Source organism: Notolepis coatsorum, assembly GCF_963971535.1.
Source record: "Notolepis coatsorum genome assembly, chromosome: 15".
NCBI classification, from domain to species: domain Eukaryota; kingdom Metazoa; phylum Chordata; class Actinopteri; order Aulopiformes; family Paralepididae; genus Notolepis; species Notolepis coatsorum.
Window position 1 is genome coordinate 12,259,841 of NC_140179.1, and position 26,562 is coordinate 12,286,402.

The 26,562-nt window shown below is 45.7% G+C and overlaps 1 protein-coding gene across 2 annotated transcripts in view; it reads right to left on the reverse strand.

Annotated features, from left to right (window-relative positions):
• Nucleotides 1–24,004, reverse strand: part of pgm3 (phosphoglucomutase 3) — a 77,989-nt gene extending 53,985 nt beyond the window's left edge. For both annotated transcript variants that reach the window (XR_014620553.1, XM_084330359.1), the window contains exons 1-7: nt 23,951–24,004; nt 13,755–13,963; nt 8,009–8,193; nt 6,020–6,087; nt 4,499–4,632; nt 3,409–3,604; nt 509–666 (exon numbers count right to left, since the gene is read on the reverse strand). Coding sequence is in view for 1 of the 2 variants with exons in the window: in XM_084330359.1 (XP_084186485.1) it covers nt 509–666; nt 3,409–3,604; nt 4,499–4,632; nt 6,020–6,087; nt 8,009–8,193; nt 13,755–13,961 (948 nt within the window). In the remaining variant the exon portion in view is untranslated. The remainder of the gene's footprint in view (nt 1–508; nt 667–3,408; nt 3,605–4,498; nt 4,633–6,019; nt 6,088–8,008; nt 8,194–13,754; nt 13,964–23,950) is intronic.
• Between the last annotated feature and the right edge of the window lie 2,558 nt (nt 24,005–26,562).

Here is a 26,562-nt window from a genome sequence, read left to right on the forward strand (position 1 = left end):
TCAGTTTCCCACCCCCTAATACGGCCAATGTGTATTAGTATGAACGACCAGCTAAACTGAAAGCAATGTGGAGCGCTGGGCTCGAACAGGCAAGCCCAGCATCTCCGTCATTCGTGGCGAGCGCCTTGCCCACTACGCCACGTAGCCGCCCGCATGTTGTCTATTTTATACTGATTTTATGTCTGCACTTTATGCATTGCTTTTATTTAGTCAATTCTCTGCTCATTTTATGCCCGGATTATTATTATTATTATTATTATTATTATTATTATTATTATTATTATTATTATTATTATTATTATTATTATTATTATTATTAATAATAATAATTATTATTATTATTATGATAATAATAAGATATGGTGTGAGTGTGTACCTGTGTGAGTGTGTATGTGAGTTTGTACCCGTGAGTGTGTATGTGAGTGTGTACCTGTGTGAGGAGCTCTGTGTGAGTGTGTATGTGCGTGTGTACCTGTGAGTGTGTATGTGAGTGTGTACCTGTGTGTACCTGTGTGAGCAGCTCTTTGAGGAAGGTGCTGATGAGGGTAGCGATCTTGTCTCCGTCCAGTAAGTGGAAGTGTCCTTCTGAGTCACTGTAGTAATACACTATTCTGTCAGCGTCGCCGTCATAGGAACAGCAGCGCTCCCCTGCGTTCATCTGTACGCCTACAGAGAAGAAGAGAGGTGGAGACAACAGGAGAGAACGATGGAGGGAGAGAGTATGACAGACAGACAGACAGATGATAGAAAGAAAGAAAGAAAGAAAGAAAGAAAGAAAGAAAGAAAGAAAGATATTCAAGTTGCAAATGTACAAAAAGCCTTACGATAAGATATTCCTTTATTGATCCCCTTGGGGAGTCTGGAACAGAGGCATTGCCCACTCTTTCCACTGTGTTCATAAGATTATTGGTAAACAGTCTCCACCTAGTGGTAAAGCAGGGGATCGCTGGTTTTACAACAGACTCGTCAGCCGAGCGGCCTTGGCTGGGCGTGGCACAGAGGCGTGATCTTTTTTCCCTGTGGCCTTTGTTTGCGAAGACGCTCTCTGATTGGCTAGCCCGCGTACAGCGAAGACCCTCTCTGATTGGTTTAGCGCCGAAGGGTCTCTTCCGCATATTCAAAAGCAATTTATATGTTGTTCCCTAACCCTAACCTTAACCCTAACCCTAACCCTAACCTTAACCCTAACCCTAACACAATGGCGCCCGAGCACGGATATATACGTGTTTCGATTCCACCCGTTGTGGACAGAAGCACGGACATATCCGTGGGAAGTTGTTATTGCTTTTATTACATTTTAATAACCTGTTCAAGGTCGCCGAGCGGCACTGCAGATTTACCCTACTCTATGAATTCGACAAGGTGCAATACCGGCCAGATCCTCTTAGGGGTGCTATCGCGATAATGCAGTGTGCCCTGTGGCTGAACGGATCAGTTTTTTTTTTTTTAGATATTTCAGTAGCAGGATTCTGGATCTGCAGCCTGTAGCTTGGATTACGTTTCGGATTGCAGATTTCACCATGCAATAAGGGGATTTATCATCAGCCAATGGACATATCGATCTACCAGATGGCGATCGATAACGGGGAAATGCTCAGGGGGATCAGCCCGGACCACGGTAAGATCTTTTTCACGTAAATTACAGCCCAATCGGGCAGATAGCCATCCAGGCGATCGGCCTATGTGGCTAGTTAGACGAACACGGTTATTGGTAATCAATAATAATAAACAACGTCCCCCGCCCCCCCCCCCCCCTTTCATGCATACATGCTTTGGGATAGTCCCGATCAGTGGCGTTGCGCAATATGTCGGGGCCCCCCCCGCAGGTCAGACCATGAGGCCCCGCCCACTCCCCTAAATCAATAATAAAGTGAGATAATTTTGATAATTTATTTTCGCCGCGTGGGAGCAAATTCGAGACACATATTCGGTTGTAAAAAGGTGTCCCACGGTCTCCTCTATGGCCGTGAATATTTTCACGCGGATCGGAATCACGGCACGCCCGTGGGACACTTTTCCGTTTGGGCAAGTTTATTCCACGCTTTCGGCTTCCTTTTCTAAGCATTTTCGGGGCTACATGTGAATGAGTAAAAGTTGCGGGACGCCCACGGTAGAAAGCTCGCGTGGAGCCCATAATAGGCTCACTTAATACAGCGTTTTTAAAATCACGCGAACTTTTCAGGGTCGCGAGCCGACCTTTTCCCCTCGTTTTCGATGATGGAAGTGATTTAGGAAAAGCTTCGGCACTCCGAGAGGTACCCGTGTATTTAATCTCGCCAGGATCGGGGCAATATTCGGCCCGTGGGAGCACTCGGCGGCTGTAGGCTACTTTTTTAAATGTTTATTTTTTAAGGCACAACAACACTCTCGTTCACACCACTGCCCAACTCCGCGCTCGAGCGACACAAACAATGTAACCGTTTTGATGTAACCTGTAGTAGCATACTGGTTATGGTGAATAAAACGTTATATTCTTCTAACCTGTCTCGCCGGCTAGCATGGCTGGGGGCCTGGCTGGGGGCCTGGCTGGGGGCCTGGCTGGGCTGTGGACGCGGCGCGGCGTTCGCTCTCATCTTGTTTTTCTATAAGCACCGCCGCTTGCTTGGATATTTGCGGCATTTTCCCGCTGTGTTTTGAACGCTGCCAATGAACATTAGTTATCAGCCTAGCGAGCCCTATCGCATGTGAGCAAATCATAGCAGGGAGGGGGGGGGGGGGGGGGCGCCCTCTGCGAGAGATGCATCCAGCTGCAGCCCCACAGAACCATACTCCCACTGCCACACTGCGACCTGTTCGTTACGAAAATAAATCTAAGAGGATAGCCTACAGTGGGGGCGGGGCCCCCTAAGCTCCGGGGCCCCCCCGCACCGCGGGGGATGCGGGGGCCTCCGCTACTGGTCCCGATCATATGCAGTTATTTCTGTAGCATCTGTAAAACGGAAATGCCATTGGATATAACGTTAGCAGCTATTAGCCCTATAACTAGCCTTCCAGAAAATATACTAGACCAAATCCGGTATAAAGCTTATATTCACGGCGCTATAAAATGAGAACCTATTGATGAATATTTTTTTTCTTCCTTTAAGCCATTTTGAAGGGACGGTTTATGGACTCAATTGACAATGAGAATGGACAGATAGCAATACTATAAAGTATAGATTTAGCTGTACAAAAAGCCCCACGTTCGTTTACATTCCCTGGTCCTCTTGCCATTAATTAGACTCAGCCCAATGGCCCCGAATGTGTTAAACCTATATAGGATAACTACACAATTTTTTTTTTTTTACAACCGAGGTAGGTCTATTACATTTTTAGAGACTAAAGTACCGGAAAAAGGTACCGTTGGGTACCGGTATCGATTCACAGGTACCGGTATCGGTTCAAAATGTGAAGGGTACCCAACCCTACCTGCCGGCGCCCTCTGCTGCACCTTGACGTAGTCCGCCCCACACTGGTCGTTGAGCTTGCCGCTGGTGCCGTCGTTGAAGATGGAGATCTGAAGCTCCTTCTGCAGGTGCGTCTCCATCTCACGCAGCTTCAGAGCCCCGATGCCGTTCGCCCCGTCCACCAACAGGTGCTTCTGGTCGTCTGTACGGTTAGGCACCTGGGGGGGGGGGGGGGGGGGGGGGTACAGGTAGGACAGGTACATAAGTAATAGAAGATAAACACCCCCCACCCCCCACCCATGCTGCTATGACACTTGAATTTCCCCCAAGGGGATTCAAAGGGACACTTGAAAAGCACGACACAGCAATGGTTGACAATGTACAAAGGCAAAAATAAATGTATTACAATTAAAAACAACAACAATAATATATGACATGGGGAGACTAGGCAGGAAGTTCAATCTCACTGCTTTGTGCGAGACGAGGAAAGAGGTGTGTGCACACATGAGGGCTGCAACATCTTCAACACCAGTCAAGTTATTTAATCTCTGGCATCACAATCATGTTTATTTGTCCTTTGTTTTTAATAAATCACAACATTTAAAGAGCCCTTCTGCATGACTGCTTTCATTTATAATTTATTTGCAGAAGGGCAATAAAGTTATTCCATTAGTTAAATAATATGATTGTATATGACAGCGTGTCACTGTACAGCCCTAACATACACACAAAACTGTCTGCTCATTTTACCCTTGCTATTATTTTACTTATTTTTACTTGTATCTCTACGCCCCACTATCCGCTGGGTGCATACTCTGACTTTTATCATGTTTTGTAACAGATTACAGAAGCCTATTGGACCGTGAGGTTCCGATATGATTTGATTAATATATATCCCACTTTATGCTTTGCTCTTGCTGCTTGTTTTACACTGATTTCATGTCTTATTTCTTACTGGTGTAAAGCACTTTGAACTGCAATCCCCTGTATGAAAGGTGCTATACAAATAAAGTTATTATTATTATTATTATTATTATTATTATTATTATTATTATTATTATTATTATTATTATTATTATTATTATTATTATTATTATTATATATCTTCTTACATGCTTGGTGAGCTGAATGAATGCCTGGGACAACTTATGGTAGTACCCCTCTACTGTGGCGTCTCCATAGCGACCCTGTGTGTTCTGACAGCACACCATGTAGTGCAGCTGGGGCGTGGTCACCAGACCATAATCTAATGGAAGAGGAGAGGAGGAGAGAAGGAGAGGAGAGGATGGGGGGAGAAGAGGAGGAGAGAAGGAGAGGAGAGGATGGGGGGAGAAGAGGGGAGGAGAGGAGAGGATTGGGAGAGAAGAGGGGAGGAGAGGAGAGGAGGAGAGCAGGGGATGGGAGGAGAGGAGGGGAGGAGAGGAGGAGAAGAGAGGAGAGGAGGAGAGAAGGAGAGCATGGGGGATAAGAGGGGAGGATGGGGGGATAAGAGGGGAGGATAGGAGGGGATTGGAGGAGAGGAAAGAGGAGAAAAGGAGAGGATGGGGGGAGAAGAGGGGAGGAGGATGGGGGGAGAAGAGGAGGGGATGGGAGGAGAGGAGAGGAGGGGAAAGAGGAGAGAAGGAGAGGATGGGGGGAGAAGAGGGGATGGGAGGAGAGGGGAGGAGAGGAAAGAGGAGAGAAGGAGAGGATGGGGGGAGAAGAGGGAAGAGGAGAGAAGGAGAGTATAGGAGGAGAAGAGGGGAGGAGGGAATGGGATTGGAGGAGAGGAGAGGAGAGGAGAAAAGGAGAGGATGGGGGAGAAGAGGGGATGGGAGGAGAGGAAAGAGGAGATAAGGAGAGGATAGGGGGAGAAGAGGAGGGGATAGGAGGAGAGGAGAGGAGGGGAAAGAGGATAGAAGGTGAAGTGAAGAGGAGAGGTGAGGAGGGAAGACGTGAGGAGAGAAGAGAAGACAGAGGAGTAACCAAGAGTAGAAGGGAGAAGGGAAGAAAATTTAAATAAATGAGGGGGGGGGGGGTTGAAAAGAGAGAGAGAAAAATACATAGAGTAACATATCTATGAGATTGGTTTTATCGGGTATCACAGTGGCTAAAAAGCTGATAGCATCACAATGGTTTCAACCGGAAAAAATGTGCCGGAAGGTCTGGATTCTTACATATCTCGATGTGATTTATCAAGAAATATCTACAGCAAGAATTTTGTGTCTCAATGAATCCAAAATGACAATGTGGTTAGAAGTGGTGGAGAGAATAAAAGCTAGCATATAATGGTAGTGTCTGGTTAGGAGCGAGGGATAATGGATGGATTATCCAATGGGGGGTCCGGGAGGGGGGGGGGGGGTACGAGCTAGAGCATATGTGTTTAGGGTATTAGATAGCAGGTATTAGGGGTATATCCTGTATAAGACAATTTAACTAAATGGTGATTTCATTGGATGTGCACTGTTAATTAATGTTTGTATATCTTATCGTGTGTTGTCATGTTTGTTTATATGTTTGTTTAAAAAAATAATAAAAAAATAAAATACAAAAAAAACAAGTAACATATCATCTAAATCAAATATTAAAACTGAGCGAGTGACCATCCTGTGAAACAAATCACACAGAGAGACACAGAGCCCTGATGGACTCACCTTTGCTGTCACCACCCAGGGCAGAGACCCCGTCCAACACAGCCTGCGATAGTCTGCCGCTGCTGGACCTGCAGTCAGAGAGCACAGACAGGAGGTCTGCCTTTAGTCAGGCAGCCTTTTCCGTCCATTTCATTGGGCGGCCGGGTAGCGCAGCGGACTAAGCGTCCGTCTACCACCACCACAGAGACACTGGTATCGAATCCGGCTGTCAGCGGTGCCTCCGGCTTGGCCGGCCGTCATACTGACACAATTGGCAGAGTCAGCGGGTGGGAAGCTGGTGGGTGGTAATCTGGTCGTTGTAAACAGCGACTCCTACAGGTCGGTCAGGGTGCCTGCACAGCGAGGGAGGGAGATGGGTGAGGTAGCGTGACCTCCCACGCGTTAACACTTCACCAATGAGAGTCCTCGCTGCCAGGTGAGAAGAGGCTGCTGGCTGTCTCCTATGTGACGGAGCAAGCATCTGATATACTTCAGGGCTCCCTAGACCGACCAGTGGGGGGCACATGCGTGCAACGACCAGGAAGGGGAGGGGGGAATTGGCATAACGACTAAATTGGGATGGGAGAAAAACACAGAAAGATAGGAGAAAAAGTGGATAAAAAAGATAGATTTCATTTAAATTAAACTTAAAATCATGGTTGAAAGATGGTCAAATGTGCAACCATTTTAACACTTTGACTGCCGGAAAACGCTTAAAAGAGTCATTCCCGGCCATGCTCAAGTTGCCGGAGGACGCTTTACAGCGTCCTTATATCAATATTTCAAAAATCTGCGATCGGATTCATATTTCCCCTCCGCTGGCCTGAGATCCACCAGGAGGACCCACTGAGCTCTCTGGCGGTTCAGGAGCGCCATCTGGTCGGCCGTATTACTTCCGGGCACTCTGTTTGGCTACCGGGACTCGATCTCGACACAATACATAGCGATCGATTGCCAATAACTCGATAAACAACATGATTTGGACATATATACTATTATACAAGCTGGAAATGGACCCGATATTTCTACATACCATAATAGGTAAATGACTGTTCCACGCTCATCGCCCAACGGTGCGAGGAGGATACGGTAAGATTCAGCGTTATTTTTGATCGTATTCCATATAAACTGTTATGATGAACATATCACCCACACTAGATGAATGATATAACGCTGCCCACGGAATTATAAACGACCCCCCGCCCATCCGGTCATCATCAGATCATACGTAGATCATTCTAGAAGTACGTCCAATTGAAATTTTTTATATCGCCCCGATTGCCATCAAACTGTATTTCATCATCAATATAATGCATTTGGGGCTATATATCACGTTCTGGAGAAAGCTGCAGAAAGAGATGAAAACATACTTATACATTAGACCATACTTTACTATGAATATGTGAATGAAAAAGTTTAACGTTGCTACACAATGAACAATACATATAGGACTTTGAATGGGCCCTAATAATGGCAATGTAGCAATAGAATTTTAAAAGTTATAGCCCTGCAAAGAAGGGGAATTTCTCCATAGACAAATAGCGCTGGCAATCCACAGTCATTTTCCGGATTTCTGGCCGGCACCCATAGTGTTAACCGAGGGGTTGTGATGTATTTATTTTAATGTATTTTAGTGTATTGTAACCTACTGATTCCTACTGTGTTTTATTTATTGTACCAATGTCTTAATTATTGTAATAATAATAATAATTAAGGATGTCCGATATTATCGGCCTACCGATATTATCGGCCGATATTGGTGTTCCGCAGGGGTCGGTTCTTGGTCCCATTCTATTCATCACCTAAGTTGCAGGAACGTACAGCAAATGGCTTTCTTTATTGAAATAATTTTTGTCTGAGGCTGAGCTCTCGGGACAGAGTGTGACGGTGAGTCTTATGTCTGATAATCACATGTCCTCCTCAGAACAACCAGATTACAGGCCAATTGGCCCTTTTCAAGTATTAGGAAAATACTCCACGGAAGAATATATATTTTGAAGGAGCCCACACCTGGTGTCTTTGCCCACGAACACACTGGCCTTCTGAGCCATGTCGATGGTCTCTCTCTCGATGACGTCCTGCAGCGCCGCCACCAGGTCCTCCTGCTCTGCGTTGGCCAGCTGCGTGGCGAAGACCTCCCAGGCCTGAGTCACCATCTCCCCCATCGGGTCGACCAGCTTCACCCCGTTGTCCTCCTGGAGGAGGGGAGAGACAGGGGAGGGGAGAGACAGGGGAGACGGAGAGAGACGGGGAGGAGGGGAGAGACAGGGGAGGAGGGGAGAGACGGGGGAGGAGGAGGGGAGAGACGGGGGAGGAGGAGGGGAGAGACGGGGGAGGAGGGGAGAGACGGGGGAGGAGGGAGGGAGACGGGGGAGGAGGAGGGAGACGGGGGAGGAGGGAGACGGGGGAGGAGGGAGACGGGGGAGGAGGGGGGGAGAGACGGGGGAGGAGGGGAGAGACGGGGGAGGAGGGGAGAGACGGGGGAGGAGGGGAGGAGGAGGGGAGAGACGGGGGAGGAGGGGAGAAGGAGGGGAGAGACGGGGGAGGAGGGGAGGAGGAGGGGAGAGACAGGGGAGGAGGGGAGGAGGAGGGGAGAGACGGGGGAGGAGGGGAGAAGGAGGGGAGAGACGGGGGAGGAGGGGAGGAGGAGGGGAGAGATGGGGGAGGAGGGAGGGAGACGGGGGAGGAGGAGGGAGACGGGGGAGGAGGGAGACGGGGGAGGAGGGGGGGAGAGACGGGGGAGGAGGGGAGAGACGGGGGAGGAGGGGAGAAGGAGGGGAGAGACGGGGGAGGAGGGGAGAGACGGGGGAGGAGGGGAGGAGGAGGGGAGAGACGGGGGAGGAGGGGAGAAGGAGGGGAGAGACGGGGGAGGAGGGGAGGAGGAGGGGAGAGACGGGGGAGGAGGGGAGAAGGAGGGGAGAGACAGGGGAGATGGAGAGTGACAGATAATTACAATAATGGCACATTAAGTGGAGACAGAGACAAGAGTGAAAGAGAGAAAAAGAGAGGAAGATGTAGAGAGAGAAAAGAAGACAGACTCACACCACACACACACAGAGAGCCGATGCCTACATTACTTGTAATCAAATCAATAAGATGCAACCTTACTCTAAAAATATCCAGAGAAAATCAAACGCAGCTCGTTTCATGGCCCGAACAACAATATGCGACCAAAATACACAAGGTTAAGGCTGAAAGAAGCAACGCCAAACACTCAGTAAGACCTCAGGCTTTCATCCAAAACAACAACATACCGTCTCTGCATAGAGATATGCCATATCAATTAAAAGTTGCTGTAAATGGTCTACATGTTAGAATAATAGCTCTACATTCTGACAACCATCACTGATAAGAGTTTTTGGTCAGTAACAAATATATTTTCTAGTATCCAGTTCCCAATTCATCCAATCAGGAGAGAGGACTCCATACTGCAAACGTGGTCTGACAAAAATAAGAAATAAAAACTAGTTTTAGGAAAATATGTGCTGAAACAAAGTAAACGTATCTGCCAGTGCAGTAAGCAAAATTTGGTTTGGTAAAATGTCTAAAAAAGAATAATTTAATCAGATTAATCACTTTATTCAAATTGAGGATTTAGTTTGAGGATAGAAAAAATAAATATATTTTTTTTATTAGGTCATAAAATATGACAATACAGACATTCAAAGCTTTGTTCGGATACTTCAATAGAAGCTTTGAATGTTAAAAAATTACATTCCGTACAGCCCTAGCATCTAGCTTTGTAAAGTGTAACCACACTTGCAACCGTTTTCGGCTTGCCATTGTCCCGACTGCTTTGTTGTTGAATCAAGTCAAACCCTAGGCCAGCGTGTATTGTGCGCGTGAACGTTGACGTGAACGTGCGGCACACTTCATAGGTTTTGTTTCGCGGTAAACTAAACATTGACGTCATCAGACTTTAAATCGTTTTTTTTTCTTTTACAGTACCGAAATGTGGCACCGGTGGATCTCACGTGAATGGGTACTCGGTAGTACCGATGTGATTCGGTCGATACCCTTAAAAGTACCGGATTCGGTACCCATCCCTGTTAGTGAAGTGCAACAGCAACATATAGCAATGCACAGGTGATTAGTACTACCGAGTGTAGTGCTAATCAGATGCATGTACAGTGATTCCCGCAGAAATTCAATATACTTGGGGGGGGGAACTACTTCTAGTGAATTTTCATAGTAACACTGCACTTCAGACAACCTAAAACTGGTGATGGTGTCTAGGTCTTTAAGTGTTAAACAGCTGAGAGCAGTCACTGCTGTTTTTTGTAGTCTTCTTTCATGCACACATCCCTCCAAAGTATAATTTATGGTTTTTAAGTTTTTTTTACTCACTGAGCACTCATTGCCACCAATGCAAATGCAAATGAGTGCTCGGTGAGTAAAAATAAAAAATAAAAAGACACAAATTATACTTTGGGGGGAGCCATTATACTTTGGGAGCCCCCCAAAGTATTAACATGCAGTGGGAATTACTGCAATGTACAGAGTTGTAGTATAATATGTACAGTGATACGGGTATAAGGACAGTATGGTAGTAGTCATACTGGCCAGCAGCGTAATAACTAGTAAGAGTAGGATATGTAAATATAGATATAGTGAGTAAAGGACTAGGTGCAGGTAAGTACAGTAGTACTTAGAAGTAGAAGTAGTTGCCTCCCAGCTTCAGGACGACCTCAAATATAACACCCTGTTCGAAAAGTTCCAGTCAGGCTTTCGCTCAGCCCACAGCACGGAAACAGCTCTGCTCAAGGGTGATGAATGACCTGCTGATGACAGCTGACACAGGATTCCCATCACTCCTCATCCTCCTCGACCAGACAGCAGCGTTTGACAGTGGACCACACCATCCTCCTGGAGCGCCTCCACAACACTGTTGGACTGTCGGACCATGCACTGCCGTGGTTCCAGTCCTACCTCTTAGGCAGGACTGAATATGTCTCACTGGGAGGACACAAATCCAGGCTGCTCCCCGTCACCTGTGGTGTTCCGCAGCCTAGGGGTCGGTTCTCGGTCCCATCCTCTTCATCACCATCATCATGCTCCCCCTCTCTGTCGTGTAATCGGCAGGCATGGAATGTCCTTCCACTGTTATGCCGATGACACACAACTCTACATTAAAAACTGTCCCAAACCCCTCTGTAGCTCTGTCATGCCTCACCACCTGTCTTGAGGAGATGAAGGCCTGGATGAACAGCGACTTCCTCCAACTAAAATGCAAAAAAAACCGAGGCACTTCTCATTGGCACCCCACACCAGGTTCAGTCTTCATCCATATCCCATCTCACCTTTGACGGCCAGGTCATCCCCCTCTCCCCCTCAGTCACAAATCTGGGGGTTCGGTTTGACCACCACCTTACCTTCAACATCCACATAAAAACACATCTGCAAAACCTCATTCTATCACCTAAGAAATATCTCCAAACTCTGTCCCACTTTAACCCCGTCAGATGCAGAGAAGCTTGTCCATGCCTTTGTCTCCTCAAGACTGGCCTACTGTAACGGACTCTTCATCAGGATTCCTGGCAAGAGCAGCCATCCACAAGCTGCAATACATCCAGAACAGTGCTGCCAGGATCCTGATGAGAGTCCGTAAACATGAGCACATAACCCCCATCCTCCACTCACTACACTGGCTCCCCGTCTCATCCCGGATCAATTATTAAAATCATGCTGCTCACCCATAACTGTATAAACGGACACGCACCCCTCTACTTACAGGAACTCATCATCACTCCTAAGTCCTCCACCCGTACCCTCAGATCTGCAAGTAGCCTGCTCCTCTGGGTCGCCAGTACCAGGCTCTGTACCGTGGGGGACCAAGCCTTCTGCTCGGCTGCAACACGTCCATCATTGTTTCTGATGAGGCCCACCACCGTTGTATCGTCTGCAAACGTAATAATGGTGTTGGTGCCATGTATAGGAGTGCAGTTGTGGGTGAAGAGGGAGTAGAAGAGGAGGGGGCTCAGCATGCAGCCTTGCGGGACGCCGGTGTTCAGGGCGAGTGTGGAGGAGGTGAGATCGCCTATATCCTAACAAACCACGGTCTGTTCATTAGGACTTCTAGTATCCAGTTGTAGACAGAGGGGTTAATGTCAAGGTCCTTGGTTTCCACAAGGTCACCAAGTTTGGAGATGAGTTTGGAAGGGATGATGATGGTGTTGAATGCTGAGCTGAAGTCGATGAACAGCATTCTCACATGATCAAATAAATAAAGGTCAAATGGTTGCCATTGACGCTGAGATTCTGGGCGCTGTCCAGTGCTGACAAACGAGCGTGAGAGTATGTATAGGAGCTGCTGAGTATGTGTGGACTGGGCACTGTGGCAGAATAATAACCACCCCCCACCCCATTACCCTGCCCCATCCATTCACCTTTCGTTTCTCACCTTCAACCCCCCCCCCCCCCCCCCACGTGTGATCCCCCCACACCCACCATAGCCTATTGTCCTCCAAATACCCAAGTTTCTGTCTACCCTCCCCCATCCACCCACCTATCGTCTATGTCCCCCTAACCCCCCCCCCTCTTTACTTCACCCCTCCTCCTCCTGATTCCTCCAGCCCTTTTCCCCTGATTCACCCTAGCCTCCTCCAATCCCAACCTAGGCCCAGCCTACCCAGAATTCCCCTCTCTCACCCTATAAAGAGCCACGCCTGTGAGTGGACTGGAGAGCTCACCTGGAGACAGGAGGCCACTGTCCTCGTTGGGTCATCCAGCTAGATTTACTCTGAATAAACCTGTGTTTACCAAGTCTATCGGACTCATTGATCTGGGTTCAATTCCTCCACAGCACCTTGGCCAGCGAGCGCTGAAGGTCTGACCCTCTGCACAGGAGCTGTAGGTTGGGTGCGCTGTCTCTCTCTAACATAGCGCTGTCTCTTGGGAGCGAGATGATGATTCACAATTTATATGTTATTAAATAGCCTCATTTTTATACAAGTAATATTCCTACGGGGTATAAATAAACAATTTGATAGTATTTCCCATCTCTGCTGAGCAAGAGTTTTGTTTTGTGAGAAAGGAATTGAAGGCCTGTCCCACATAGACGCCTGCCTTAATATAGGCTGGTTGAGTTCAGCGATTGAAACAAATAAAAGGCCTGGGCTATATAACTTTTGTTATATATAAATTATACATAATCCCTATATGGGATATGTCTACAGTAGATTCATTAAACAAATTGGGGGGAAATAATGTGTAAATTCCAATAATATATATATTATTGTATTGCTAGTACTGATATTTATTTGTTTGTTTATTTGCTTGCTTGCTTTAAACGTTATACTGTGTGTACTGCACTGTTGAGACCCATGGCAAGGAATGATGCGTTCCTATCGGTTGTGTACTTTCTTTTTTATAGATGGTATTACAATAAAAACAAATATACCATTAAAAAATATATATAATATATAAACCATTATAATACCTCATTACCGTCCAAAATGCTAAATAGATGACATTCAGGCAGTAGCCAATGTACAGTTTCCTCCCCCTCAAATGTATATATTCTCTTTTAGAAACGCTGTCTGTAAATAAACAGTACTGTATATTTGTATATCTTATATGTTATAAATGTTATGATGAATTGAAAATGGGGGACCCTGATGTAAACAAGACGAAAGTCTTTCTCTGGTCTGCCTCCCCTTAACAATTGTGTGTATTGAGCTGTACTGTATTGTACCCATTCTGCAATCTGTTAATACAATTTTCAATCAATCAATCAATCAATCAACCGCGCTCCTACCTCGGGGTTGTGTGACGCGGTGACCATGACTCCTATGGTGGCTCTGGTCTTCTTGGACCGGAGAGTTGCCAGCAGACCCATGCGGAACATGATGTGGTCCAGTTGCTGAGCGTTGGTTCTGAACCCTGCGGTGCCGTACTGCAGAACTAACCCCACAGGCTTCGGGTGCAGCGTGGACTGCTGGGATACCTCCTCAAACTGGGCCATTGCTGCAAAAAAATAAATAAAAAATAATCACACGTAACAACAAAAACAGGTCTGAGTCAGTGGCCCTATATGCGTGTTGTAGATCAGTCTTGTTTCTTGTATATACACCAGTCTAGATGGACAATTAAACCTTTCTCCTTGCTCCGGGGTTATTATCCATAATAAGTTGTTACTGTGTGAAATTGTATTTGGCGCCTTTAAATAAAATGTATTATTATTATTATTATAATCGTAAGGCTGCTTGGGCTTTGTCCAACATCTTTTTGAATTCGATGTCTAGCTTAAATATGGAAGTTGTTGTGAAGGATCAGATTAAACCGAATATATATATTTATTTATATATATATATTTAAATAGTGTTTGTATATCGTTTGATATCCCCTGTATATTCCATGTACAATATGCACTGAATATCCCTTTAGTCTACTAAACAGCCCATAATAGTTTCATTCTACCATTGGACGAGAACCTGGCGCCAGGTTGCCATACCCCTAGGTTCAAGTTCAATCGTGCCGCCCAACATGTCGTGGCAAGCCCCGGTTCCGCGTAGGAATACGTCTGGCGAAATACGAATGGTACTATTTGTTCATAGCGCATATATATATGGCGCAAGTAAAGTAGAACCTTCTTTTAGTCCAGTTCTTTACCCTCCAACAGAGTGACAGACGCAAAGCCTCACCCACGACGCACGTGTGGTGTAGTAAGGCCTACTTGGCCTCAGAATAGGCATTGAGATATCGTGTGGATTAATAGTTGAATAGTCATAGTTTGGCACTATACCGTCGAGTTGGACGTATTCTATTAAGCTAATAATAGTCTATTTATGTATGGTGCATCGTTCGGTTAGAGTTATAAAGTTATCAGTACCCCCCATCGTTCCTGACGTTATCTGGACGCTTAACCAGGCTGGGCAGACCCCTAGTGGTGCTTGCATCCGAGGAGCTCCGGGCCAGGGCGACTGGACCTGTATATTGGATTACTCTACCCGGACAACGGCGAGCCTTCCACGGCTTGGATTATGCTTTGGGTGCTTTGATTATTCCATGGATAACGGCCAACACTGCAGAGTGTTGGAACTACCCCCCGGAGAGGACTCCAGGTGAGACGGCGCTCTACACCAGTGAGGTCGCCTCACGTCTCTCCGTTGTGGACCGGCAGCTACCGTCCACCAGAGGGTCCAGCTGTATTCGTCTGCGGACCGAGGTTCTGTGGGCACCGTGTTCAAGACTTTGAATTCTCCCAAGAAATCGTCGGCCAGATGGGATACCGCCAGCGGCTTCTCTAACCCCCCCCCTCCTACTGTCTTACAACCAGCGGGACCCCCCCCCCCCCTTAGTGTATCCAGCTATAATCATTTAAGTACCATCGCTATAGTTCCTAAATATCCAGGTTGTATACTTGCTCCCTGCGTGGCCAGAGATTGGACATTCAATGTTGATTTACCTACGAATACTCATTTGCCATACAAGTGCATATTTCAAATCATAAGTGTAAACAAGTGAACGTTGTATATACCTTTTGCTATATTAAATATTCGATTTGTACATTTGTGTGGACTTCGTTTCATCAGGTGGGAAAGTGTTCATCATACTTATATCATGTACTGGATGGCCAGAAGTTAAAGTACAAGAGGTAGTGGTATTAAATACCATATCTAACAATACAGTCAGGGAATTGTACCCCTCAGTTACAATTGGTCCTTCGAGCCGGAGGGTAACTAGTGTAATATTAATATAGTGTTATTAATATTGAAATGGCCTATGATGAACACTCCACGAAACGGTCCTCCTAACCTAGAACGCCCGCGGCGCAGACGACAGCCACCTCAGTACTTAGTGTAATCTGTCAGTCAACTACCTAGCCTTCGACAAACGGTAAACGCGGTAAAAGTAGAAAGTAAAATTATGTCTGACCTTAACGACCAGGTTTCCCCGACCACAGAGGCCCTAGTAGGTCCTAATGTAACTGACCAAGCTCACGGTGGGGACCAGGAGGGAGCTGACATGCCTTTACCCCCCGCCACTACCGAAGAAGTAGTCCCCGACCACCCCCGGGAGGAAGACAACCCTACAGAGAGAGAACTCTGCACGGAAGAAGAGGAGGAGAGCGCCGAGGAAATAGAGCTCCAGGACTCCCCAACGAGTACCCCCAGGAGCGGCTCACGCAGGAGCGGCTCACCTCCACAACCGCCTTCCCCCAGCGAAGCGGAGAGGATGCTACAACAGGCGTTCCTCGTCAGCCTGACAGCCTCTACCGAACGCGATCGACTTCAGGGTGAACGCGACCGTCTCCAAGCACAGGCGCTCAGCGAGCGCGAACAACTCCAAGCGCAACAACGGAGCGAAGAAGAGCGCACACGCCTGGAGATGAGACGCCTTCAGACGGAAGAGAATATGGCAAGAGACCGGGCCGACGCCCAGCGCGCCGCTGCCGGTGCCCAAAGAGAAGTAGATCTCACCAAGCGCGAAGTCGAGCGCGACAAGTTACAAGCGCAGCTAATGGAGCAGCTGATCCGCAAGGCAACACCCTCTCCCTCCGCCAGGGGTTCAAGGAACTCGTCGAGACAACAGTCAAGGGCAGCGTCTCCTCAACGAGCAAGCGACCCTGAACTTGACCAACAGACCGAGCCTATACCCCCCGCAGACCCCCTTCCCAGACCGGTCCAAGCGAGACCCAGCTACAAGGAAGGAGCGGCATACACTGCGGAGAAGCTAAATAAACGATTACAGGATCTGGAAGATCTGATAGAGGAAGAAGAGGGAGAGGAGGAGAACCAAGCCCGACGACAGCACAGTACTCCACCGGACCAGGAGGTCCAGTACAGCCCAGGCTATACCCCCGCGGCGCTGCGCTACAGACCCCCGACTCTATTCACGGGTGAGCACGACGCACGACCAGCCCCGAGGAATAGCACCTGGACCAGCGGGCCATGGTACCCTGTCAGTACCAGCCCACAGCGAGGCGCAAGAGGGGACTCGCCCAGGAGGTCTCTCCCCCAACGCTCGCCGATGTATCAGCCATCCACGGCGTCATACATTGCCACGCCGTCATTTCCAGACTTCGCCTATGAGAGTCGAGCACAGTACACGGAGCTCCGGATGTGCTTAGAGACAATGATGGTGGATGTCGCTGATGAACGCCACAAGTATGCAATATTACTGAAGCACCTGAAAGTACCACGAGCGCACAATATAGCGCTAGCCTATGCCACCTCTTCGACACCATACACAGCGGCCCTAGCGGCGCTGGACCAGAGATATGGACGTATATGGGATTACGTAATCCAAGAGATAAGGCATATTGATCGCCTACCCCCAGCCACAGACAACCGCTCATTAGACGACCTGTCAATCAAAGTGCAGTCCCTGGTAGGGATGCTGGGAGCGCAACGGGAAAAGGGCATGCATGAGCTATACGCCAACTCTAACGTCGAGAGGATTTTGGAGAAGCTGCCACCCGCAAGACAGGAGCGTTTTAGGCGGCAGAGAGACTACCGGGATCCCAACGGCCCCGAACCATCCCTCCTTGATCTAGCCGACTTCCTGGCGAGAGAAGTCAGCAGCTTACGACTGGATACATTCGGGCAGAGCACGCCAAGCTCCAGAGAGGGACCCAGGAGAATAAATGATGGAAGAAGATCGGTGACTGTCATGCACCAATCAGAGTCAGTACCGAGCAGTAAGAGTCACAGCACCCCCTCGAGAAAAGAGAAGTGGAAGATAGCGTGTCCCTACTGTGAGAAAGAACACTGGCTGTCACAATGTGACCTATTCACAAAGATGAATGCAGAAGAAGTGAGTCAATGGATAAAGTCCAACAGGCGCTGTTACCGATGTGCGCGGCCACACATGGCAGCCGAATGCCGCCTAAAGAAAAGGTGCAGTCGGTGCGACGGAGCCCATCTAGATATACTACACGAAAGTAACAGAAGACGGCCTCCACCTGCACCATCGAGCGGCACCAAGGCAAGTGTCATGTACATTGACCCCGCCAGCAGCAGCGGCGCCCAAGTGCTCTTAAAGGTAGTCCGTGTGACATTGAGCTACCAAGATAAAGTCATGGACACTTACGCCGTCCTTGATGACGGGTCAGAGAAGCTGGGACTACGGGGGAGCAAGAACGAAATGACGATTCGGACAATAAGAAGAGATTTAAAGACGATAAAGGGCGAGAATGTCTCCTTCACTATCGCAGCAAACGGGCAGCCAGAGCGACGGTATAAGATTACAAATGCTTTCACCAGCCAAGAAATAGGACTATCGCAGTACACCTACCCTGTCGCCAAGTTGATGGATAAGTATGTGCACCTGCGCCAATTACCTATCCCGCTCATAGACGGCGCTACCCCGACCCTGCTGATAGGCTCCGACCATGCAGAACTCATAGTCCCGATTGACCGGGTCCATACAGGACCCCGAGGCTGTCCTGCAGCAGTCGAGACCCGCCTAGGGTGGACCCTACAAGGCCCCCTCGCTAAATCTCTCAACCGAACAGCAGCCACTAGCTGCCTCCACTCCAGAACGACAGAAGAAGACACCACTCTCCTGCAGCATGTCGAGAGGCTATGGACACTAGAGACAATGCCCTTTAAGAACGAAAGGAAAGATATTCGTTCTAAAGAAGACATTTACGCCATCAACCTACTCGAGCAGGGGACAAAGAGAGTCACAGTCGGCGGAGTGATGAGATACGCAACTCCACTCCTGAGGCGAGAGGGAATGCCCACCTTTCACACAAAGAAAGACGCCACGGAGCGCTATCTATTGAACACGGAGCGGCGCCTAGCCAAAGACCCCGCTCAAGAGGGTGTGTACCGCGCTGAGATTGAGAAGCTAATCACAGCGGGACACGTAACAAAGATTGACATTAAAGAGGCCGATCAGACGACCGAATCATGGTACGTGCCGCATCACAAGGTCCATCACAACGGCAAGGATCGCATTGTGTTTAACTGCAGCTACCAGATCGGATCCCAAAATCTGAATAAAGAGCTCTTGCCCGGCCCCACACTCGGCCCCTCCCTACTAGGCGTGCTACTGCGCTTCCGCCAGGACAAGGTGGCTATCAGCGGGGATATCAAAGGGATGTTCTTACAGGTGAGACTAGTAGAGGAGGACAAGCCCCTGCTGCGGTTCCTATGGAGAGAGAGGATCGGAGATGAGAACCCAGCCATCTACCAGTGGGAAGTACTCCCCTTCGGAACCACATGCAGCCCGTGCTGTGCTACATTTGCACTACAGAAACACGTCGCAGAGGACCCAACAGCAGATGAAGAGGTCCAACACAGTGTGAAGAACAGTTTCTACGTGGACAACTGTTTACAAAGCGTTTCGACTCAAGAAGAAGCCGAGGCTCTCCTAATCAAGCTACGCGCCTCCCTGATCAAAGGCGGCTTTGATCTCAGGCAGTGGGCCAGCAGTGACCCGCACGTATTGCGCAGCCTCTCCCCCGCGGACAAGGCTGCCAGCAGCGAGACCTGGATGGCGACCATCCCAGGAGAAGCCCAAGAAATGACACTAGGACTAGTCTGGCGCTTCAAAACAGACTCGCTCCACTATAGACACAAACCCTTGGCTCCAGAGCAGGGAAGGTCGACGGCGATACCGACCACCAGACGGAGTGTGTACAGAACACTCGCCAGACAATATGACCCGTTGGGATGTATTCTACCTTACACCACCAGGGCAAAGATAATTGTACGAGCACTATGGGACAAGGACCAGGGCTGGGACGACCCAATACCCGCACACCTTGCCTCAACATGGAGAGAGTGGGAGACGGAACTCCGCTCACTCCCAGGCGTCAATATACGCCGCAGCTACTTCCCATCCACAGTGAGGCCAGAGACATGCGAGATTGATCTACACGTCTTCAGCGACGCCTCCGAAGTAGCCTATGGATCGGTGGCCTACTTGCGTGCCCAAGAGAAGGGAGGAAAGATACACACTGCTTTCATCCTGGCCCGCTCAAGAATAGCCCCACGTAAGCAACAATCTATCCCACGTCTAGAGCTCTGCGCAGCCCTAGCAGGAGCGCATCTAGCCACGTTAATCCAACGTGAACTCACCATTCCGGTGCACAGAACAATCTTGTGGTCAGATTCCACGACAGTACTCACATGGATCAAGTCTGATTCATGCAGATACAAAGTCTTCGTGGGAGTCAGAGTCACCGAGATTCAAGAGTTAACAGAAGCAGCGAGCTGGCGGTATGTGGACACCAAACACAACCCAGCTGACGTCATCACCCGGGGAATGTCTCTGGATGACCTAACCCGTCGCAACATCTACAGTGACGGACCAGAATTCCTCAAGCTCCCGGAAGGAGAGTGGCCTACGCCCACCCCACGGGAAGCAAGTAACGAGGAGGCTGAGAACAAGAAACCTATGTTCTGTGGACTGAGCACAGTCGCCTCCACAGACCCCAACATAGATGACTGCATTACCCTAGAGAGTGCGCAGCAAAGAACATTCCTGCGGCACCACCCAGAGATTCAGTCCACCACTGACATGTCAGCAGCTGACTACGAAGAAGCAGAACTTCTTCTACTACAACGAGCCCAGAGAGACTCGTTCCCCGATGAGCTAGACTGTCTACAGGGAGGAAACCCCGTCCCATCAGACAGCAGACTGCTCCACCTGGCACCAGAGAGTGACGCCCATAATCTCATCAGAGTGGGTGGTCGCCTGCGGAGAGCCCCCGATCTACTGGATGATATTAAGTACCCGATCGTCTTGAACAGCCGACACAAGGTCACAGAGCTGATCATAAAGAAATACGACGAGGATGTACACCACGCAGGAGCAGAGAGAGTCTTCGCGGAGATCAGACGTCGTTATTGGATACTGCAAGGGAGAGAAGCAGTGCGGCGCTTCCAGCGAACCTGTCTAGACTGCCGTAAGTGGCGCGCGCAGCCCAGCATACCATGGATGGCTGACTTACCCCCCTGTCGCCTCCGACTCGGCAACAAGCCATTCCACTCCACAGGCATGGACTGCTTTGGCCCGTTGTATATAAAGAGAGGAAGAGGAACCGAGAAGCGGTGGGGTATTGTATTCAAATGCATGACCACCAGAGCGATACATATCGAGCTCCTTCCGACCATGAGCACAGACTCATTCCTTATGGCCTTCCGAAGATTCACATCACGGAAAGGAAAACCGTCTACATTGTTGTCTGATCACGGGACAAACTTCAAAGGCGGAGAAAGAGAGCTGAGAGAGAGCTTCCAAGCTATGGGCCCAGAACTTAAGACCCACCTCGCTCCATCCCAGATTGACTTCCAGTTTAATCCCCCGAACGCACCCCACTTCGGTGGAACCTGGGAACGAGAAGTACGTTCTATAAAGACAGCCCTGTACGCCGTGCTTGGGGCCCAGACTGTGGCGGAGGAAGTCCTAATGACAGTCCTCACGGAGATCGAGGGAGTATTGAACTCAAAGCCCCTCGGTTACGTCTCCAGTGATGTAGCAGATGTCGACCCAGTCACCCCCAACACACTCCTAATGGGGCGGCTGGACCCCGCGCAACCCCAGACAATGTACAGGCCTGAAGAAGCGAACGGCCGAAGAATGTGGAGGTACAGTCAAGTACTAGCTGACAAGTTTTGGAGCAGCTTCCTACTCCACTACCTACCGTCTCTACAGACCCGCCAGAAGTGGGTAAAAGAGAGAGACAATTTGACAGAAGGAACAGTCGTCATGATTATAGACCAGTCACTACCCAGAGCTATGTGGCCGGCTGGCCGCGTAAGCAAAGTGATCACCGGTGCCGATGGCAAGGTCCGAGCAGCTGAAGTACTCGTCCAAGGGTGCACTTACACACGACCCGTGGCGAGGCTCATAGAACTGCCCCGACTCCCAGATACTATCGATGATGACCATGACCCCATGACTTTGTGAGTTGACTGACCCTTACAACGGACCTTGAGTGGTAGACAGTGCGGTTAATCTGTCTCTGCTTAGCTAATTAGGTGGGACTAATTAGGGGGCGGCTGTTGTGAAGGATCAGATTAAACCGAATATATATATTTATTTATATATATATATTTAAATAGTGTTTGTATATCGTTTGATATCCCCTGTATATTCCATGTACAATATGCACTGAATATCCCTTTAGTCTACTAAACAGCCCATAATAGTTTCATTCTACCATTGGACGAGAACCTGGCGCCAGGTTGCCATACCCCTAGGTTCAAGTTCAATCGTGCCGCCCAACATGTCGTGGCAAGCCCCGGTTCCGCGTAGGAATACGTCTGGCGAAATACGAATGGTACTATTTGTTCATAGCGCATATATATATGGCGCAAGTAAAGTAGAACCTTCTTTTAGTCCAGTTCTTTACCCTCCAACAGAGTGACAGACGCGAAGCCTCACCCACGACGCACGTGTGGTGTAGTAAGGCCTACTTGGCCTCAGAATAGGCATTGAGATATCGTGTGGATTAATAGTTGAATAGTCATAGTTTGGCACTATACCGTCGAGTTGGACGTATTCTATTAAGCTAATAATAGTCTATTTATGTATGGTGCATCGTTCGGTTAGAGTTATAAAGTTATCAGTACCCCCCATCGTTCCTGACGTTATCTGGACGCTTAACCAGGCTGGGCAGACCCCTAGTGGTGCTTGCATCCGAGGAGCTCCGGGCCAGGGCGACTGGACCTGTATATTGGATTACTCTACCCGGACGACGGCGAGCCTTCCACGGCTTGGATTATGCTTTGGGTGCTTTGATTATTCCATGGATAACGGCCAACACTGCGGAGTGTTGGAACTACCCCCCGGAGAGGACTCCAGGTGAGACGGCGCTCTACACCAGTGAGGTCGCCTCACGTCTCTCCGTTGTGGACCGGCAGCTACCGTCCACCAGAGGGTCCAGCTGTATTCGTCTGCGGACCGAGGTTCTGTGGGCACCGTGTTCAAGACTTTGAATTCTCCCAAGAAATCGTCGGCCAGATGGGATACCGCCAGCGGCTTCTCTAACCCCCCCCCCTCCTACTGTCTTACAACCAGCGGGACCCCCCCCCCCCTTAGTGTATCCAGCTATAATCATTTAAGTACCATCGCTATAGTTCCTAAATATCCAGGTTGTATACTTGCTCCCTGCGTGGCCAGATATTGGACATTCAATGTTGATTTACCTACGAATACTCATTTGCCATACAAGTGCATATTTCAAATCATAAGTGTAAACAAGTGAACGTTGTATATACCTTTTGCTATATTAAATATTCTATGTGTACATTTGTGTGGACTTCGTTTCATCAGGTGGGAAAGTGTTCATCATACTTATATCATGTACTGGATGGCCAGAAGTTAAAGTACAAGAGGTAGTGGTATTAAATACCATATCTAACAATACAGTCAGGGAATTGTACCCCTCAGTTACAGAAGTTATGGTGGCAGATCTTTGGACTAGCAAAGTAAGATTGTGCATTGTACGGCAAACTGTCTGTTTAACTGTGCACAAACTATCTTGAATCTTGAGATCTAGTAGTATTACCCTTGCTACAATTCAAACCTTAGAGGCAGAAGCCAATAGGGTATAATAATAATAATAATAATAATAATAATAATAATAATAATAATAATAATAATAATAATAATAATAATAATAATAATAATAATAATAATTATTATTATTATTATTATTATTATTATTATTATTATTAATAATAATAATACGTTGCCTACTGAATACTAGCCTACACATTGAATAAAACTGGTCATAAAGTGACAAAAGAGCATGTAAAGTGCAACGTTTACATTATTATTAGTTATTACCGGCAGCCTATTGAAATAATAAACTGAATGCAATGCCTCACAAACATTGAATGACAGCACCTGATTGATTCAGCCTAAACGAACTGCTCTGACGCAGAGTCTGAGACAACAACAAATGTTTAGGACAACGTGCTAAAGACAGCTTTGGCATCACACAGTCAAACATGTAAGTGGTTCAGAAAAAAGTATTTTGATTCCACTTACCGGATTGTATCTCCTGAATGTTGTTCAGCAGCAGGACACTGTGGCGGAAACTTGCTTCCTGGATCTCAGCTGGCTTGACGGCGTGATTTCTTCCCGTAGCCTATGTTTGCGAAGACGCTCTCTGATTGGCTAGCTGCGTACAGCGAAGACCCTCTCTGATTGGTTTAGCGCCGAAGGGTCTTTTCCGCATATTCACCCAACAACAATTGATATGTTGTTTTGTATCACAAACAGTACTGTATTTGCAAATCTGGTATGTCATAAATGTATAGATGTAGCAGTACTGTCTATCTGTATGTCGTGTGTGTCATATCATATGATGAATTGAAAATGGGGGACCCTGATGTAAACAAGACAAAAGTCTTTCTCTGGTCTGCATCCCCTTAACAATTGTATGTATTGAGCTGTACTGTACTCATGTACTGTACCCATTCTGCAATCTGTTAATAAACTTTTCAATCAAGCAATCAATCAAGCAGAGAATATTACGTACAAGGCGGAAGAGACCCTTCGGCGCTAAACTAATCAGAGAGGGTCTTCGCTGTACGCGGCTAGCCAATCAGAGAGCGTCTTCGCAAACATAGGCTACGGAAAAGATCACGCGGCTTGACGACGTGGCTGCGGTTCCGGGTATGTCACGTGACGATGTGGCTCTGCAGTTCCGGGTATGTCACGTGACGACGTAGCTGCAGTTCCGGGTTCATGTCACGTGACGCATGATGCCGCTTCGACTAGATGCGCTCTTTTTTCCCACGGCGCGCGCAGGACTGCCGCTGTGGGCCACATAGATATTATTATTATTATTATTATTATTATTATTATTATTATTATTATTATTATTATTATTATTATTATTATTATTATTATTATTATTATTATTATTATTATTATTATTATTATTATTATTATTATTATTATTATTATTATTATTATTATTATTATTATTATTATTATTATTATTATTATTATTATTATTATTATTATTATTATTATTATTATTATTATTATTATTATTATTATTATTATTATTATTATTATTATTATTATTATTATTATTATTATTATTATTATTATTATTATTATTATTATTATTATTATTATTATTATTATTATTATTATTATTATTATTATTATTATTATTATTATTATTATTATTATTATTATTATTATTATTATTATTATTATTATTATTATTATTATTATTATTATTATTATTATTATTATTATTATTATTATTATTATTATTATTATTATTATTATTATTATTATTATTATTATTATTATTATTATTATTATTATTATTATTATTATTATTATTATTATTATTATTATTATTATTATTATTATTATTATTATTATTATTATTATTATTATTATTATTATTATTATTATTATTATTATTATTATTATTATTATTATTATTATTATTATTATTATTATTATTATTATTATTATTATTATTATTATTATTATTATTATTATTATTATTATTATTATTATTATTATTATTATTATTATTATTATTATTATTATTATTATTATTATTATTATTATTATTATTATTATTATTATTATTATTATTATTATTATTATTATTATTATTATTATTATTATTATTATTATTATTATTATTATTATTATTATTATTATTATTATTATTATTATTATTATTATTATTATTATTATTATTATTATTATTATTATTATTATTATATTATTATTATTATTATTATTATTATTATTATTATTATTATTATTATTATTATTATTATTATTATTATTATTATTATTATTATTATTATTATTATTATTATTATTATTATTATTATTATTATTATTATTATTATTATTATTATTATTATTATTATTATTATTATTATTATTATTATTAATATTAATATTATTATTATTATTATTATTATTATTATTATAATCCGCATCCACCATAGAACTATATGTCATCCAATCACTCAGTCACTGACATCTGGCTCGGGTCTACACCGTGTCGTGCTAATTAGTAGTAGTGGTAGTCGTTTTTTCAGTCATCATCTCACACACTCACCACTATGAATTGAAAATGGGACCCTGATGTAAACAAGACAAAAGTATTTCTCTGGTCTGCATCCCCAATTGCGTGTATTGAGCTGTACTGTATTGTACCCATTCTGCAATCTGTTAAATAAAGTTTTCATTCATTCATTCATTCATTCATTCATTCATTCATTCATTCATTCATTCATTCATTCATTCATTCATTTCATTCATTCATTCATTCATTCATACAATACAATATGCACAATCATTTAACAATATTTGATTTTACAGTGACTGAAAGACTGAAGCATAATGCTTATACATCATGCCTGTCCTATATTCTTAACAAAATTAAGACTCCAAAACAGTATTCTAAAAGAAAATAGCAAAAAAAACAGTATTATTCACCTTTGTGTAGTTTTCAAAAATAGCTTTACAAACCATTTTCTACTTGGATTTGTTTAAGAAAAAAGATCCAGACCCATTATTATCAGAGTCATATAATGCAGATATGTAAAAAAAATAAAATAAAAAAAAGAATAGTCCCGAACAATTTGTAGTTGTATGTCTATGGCGTG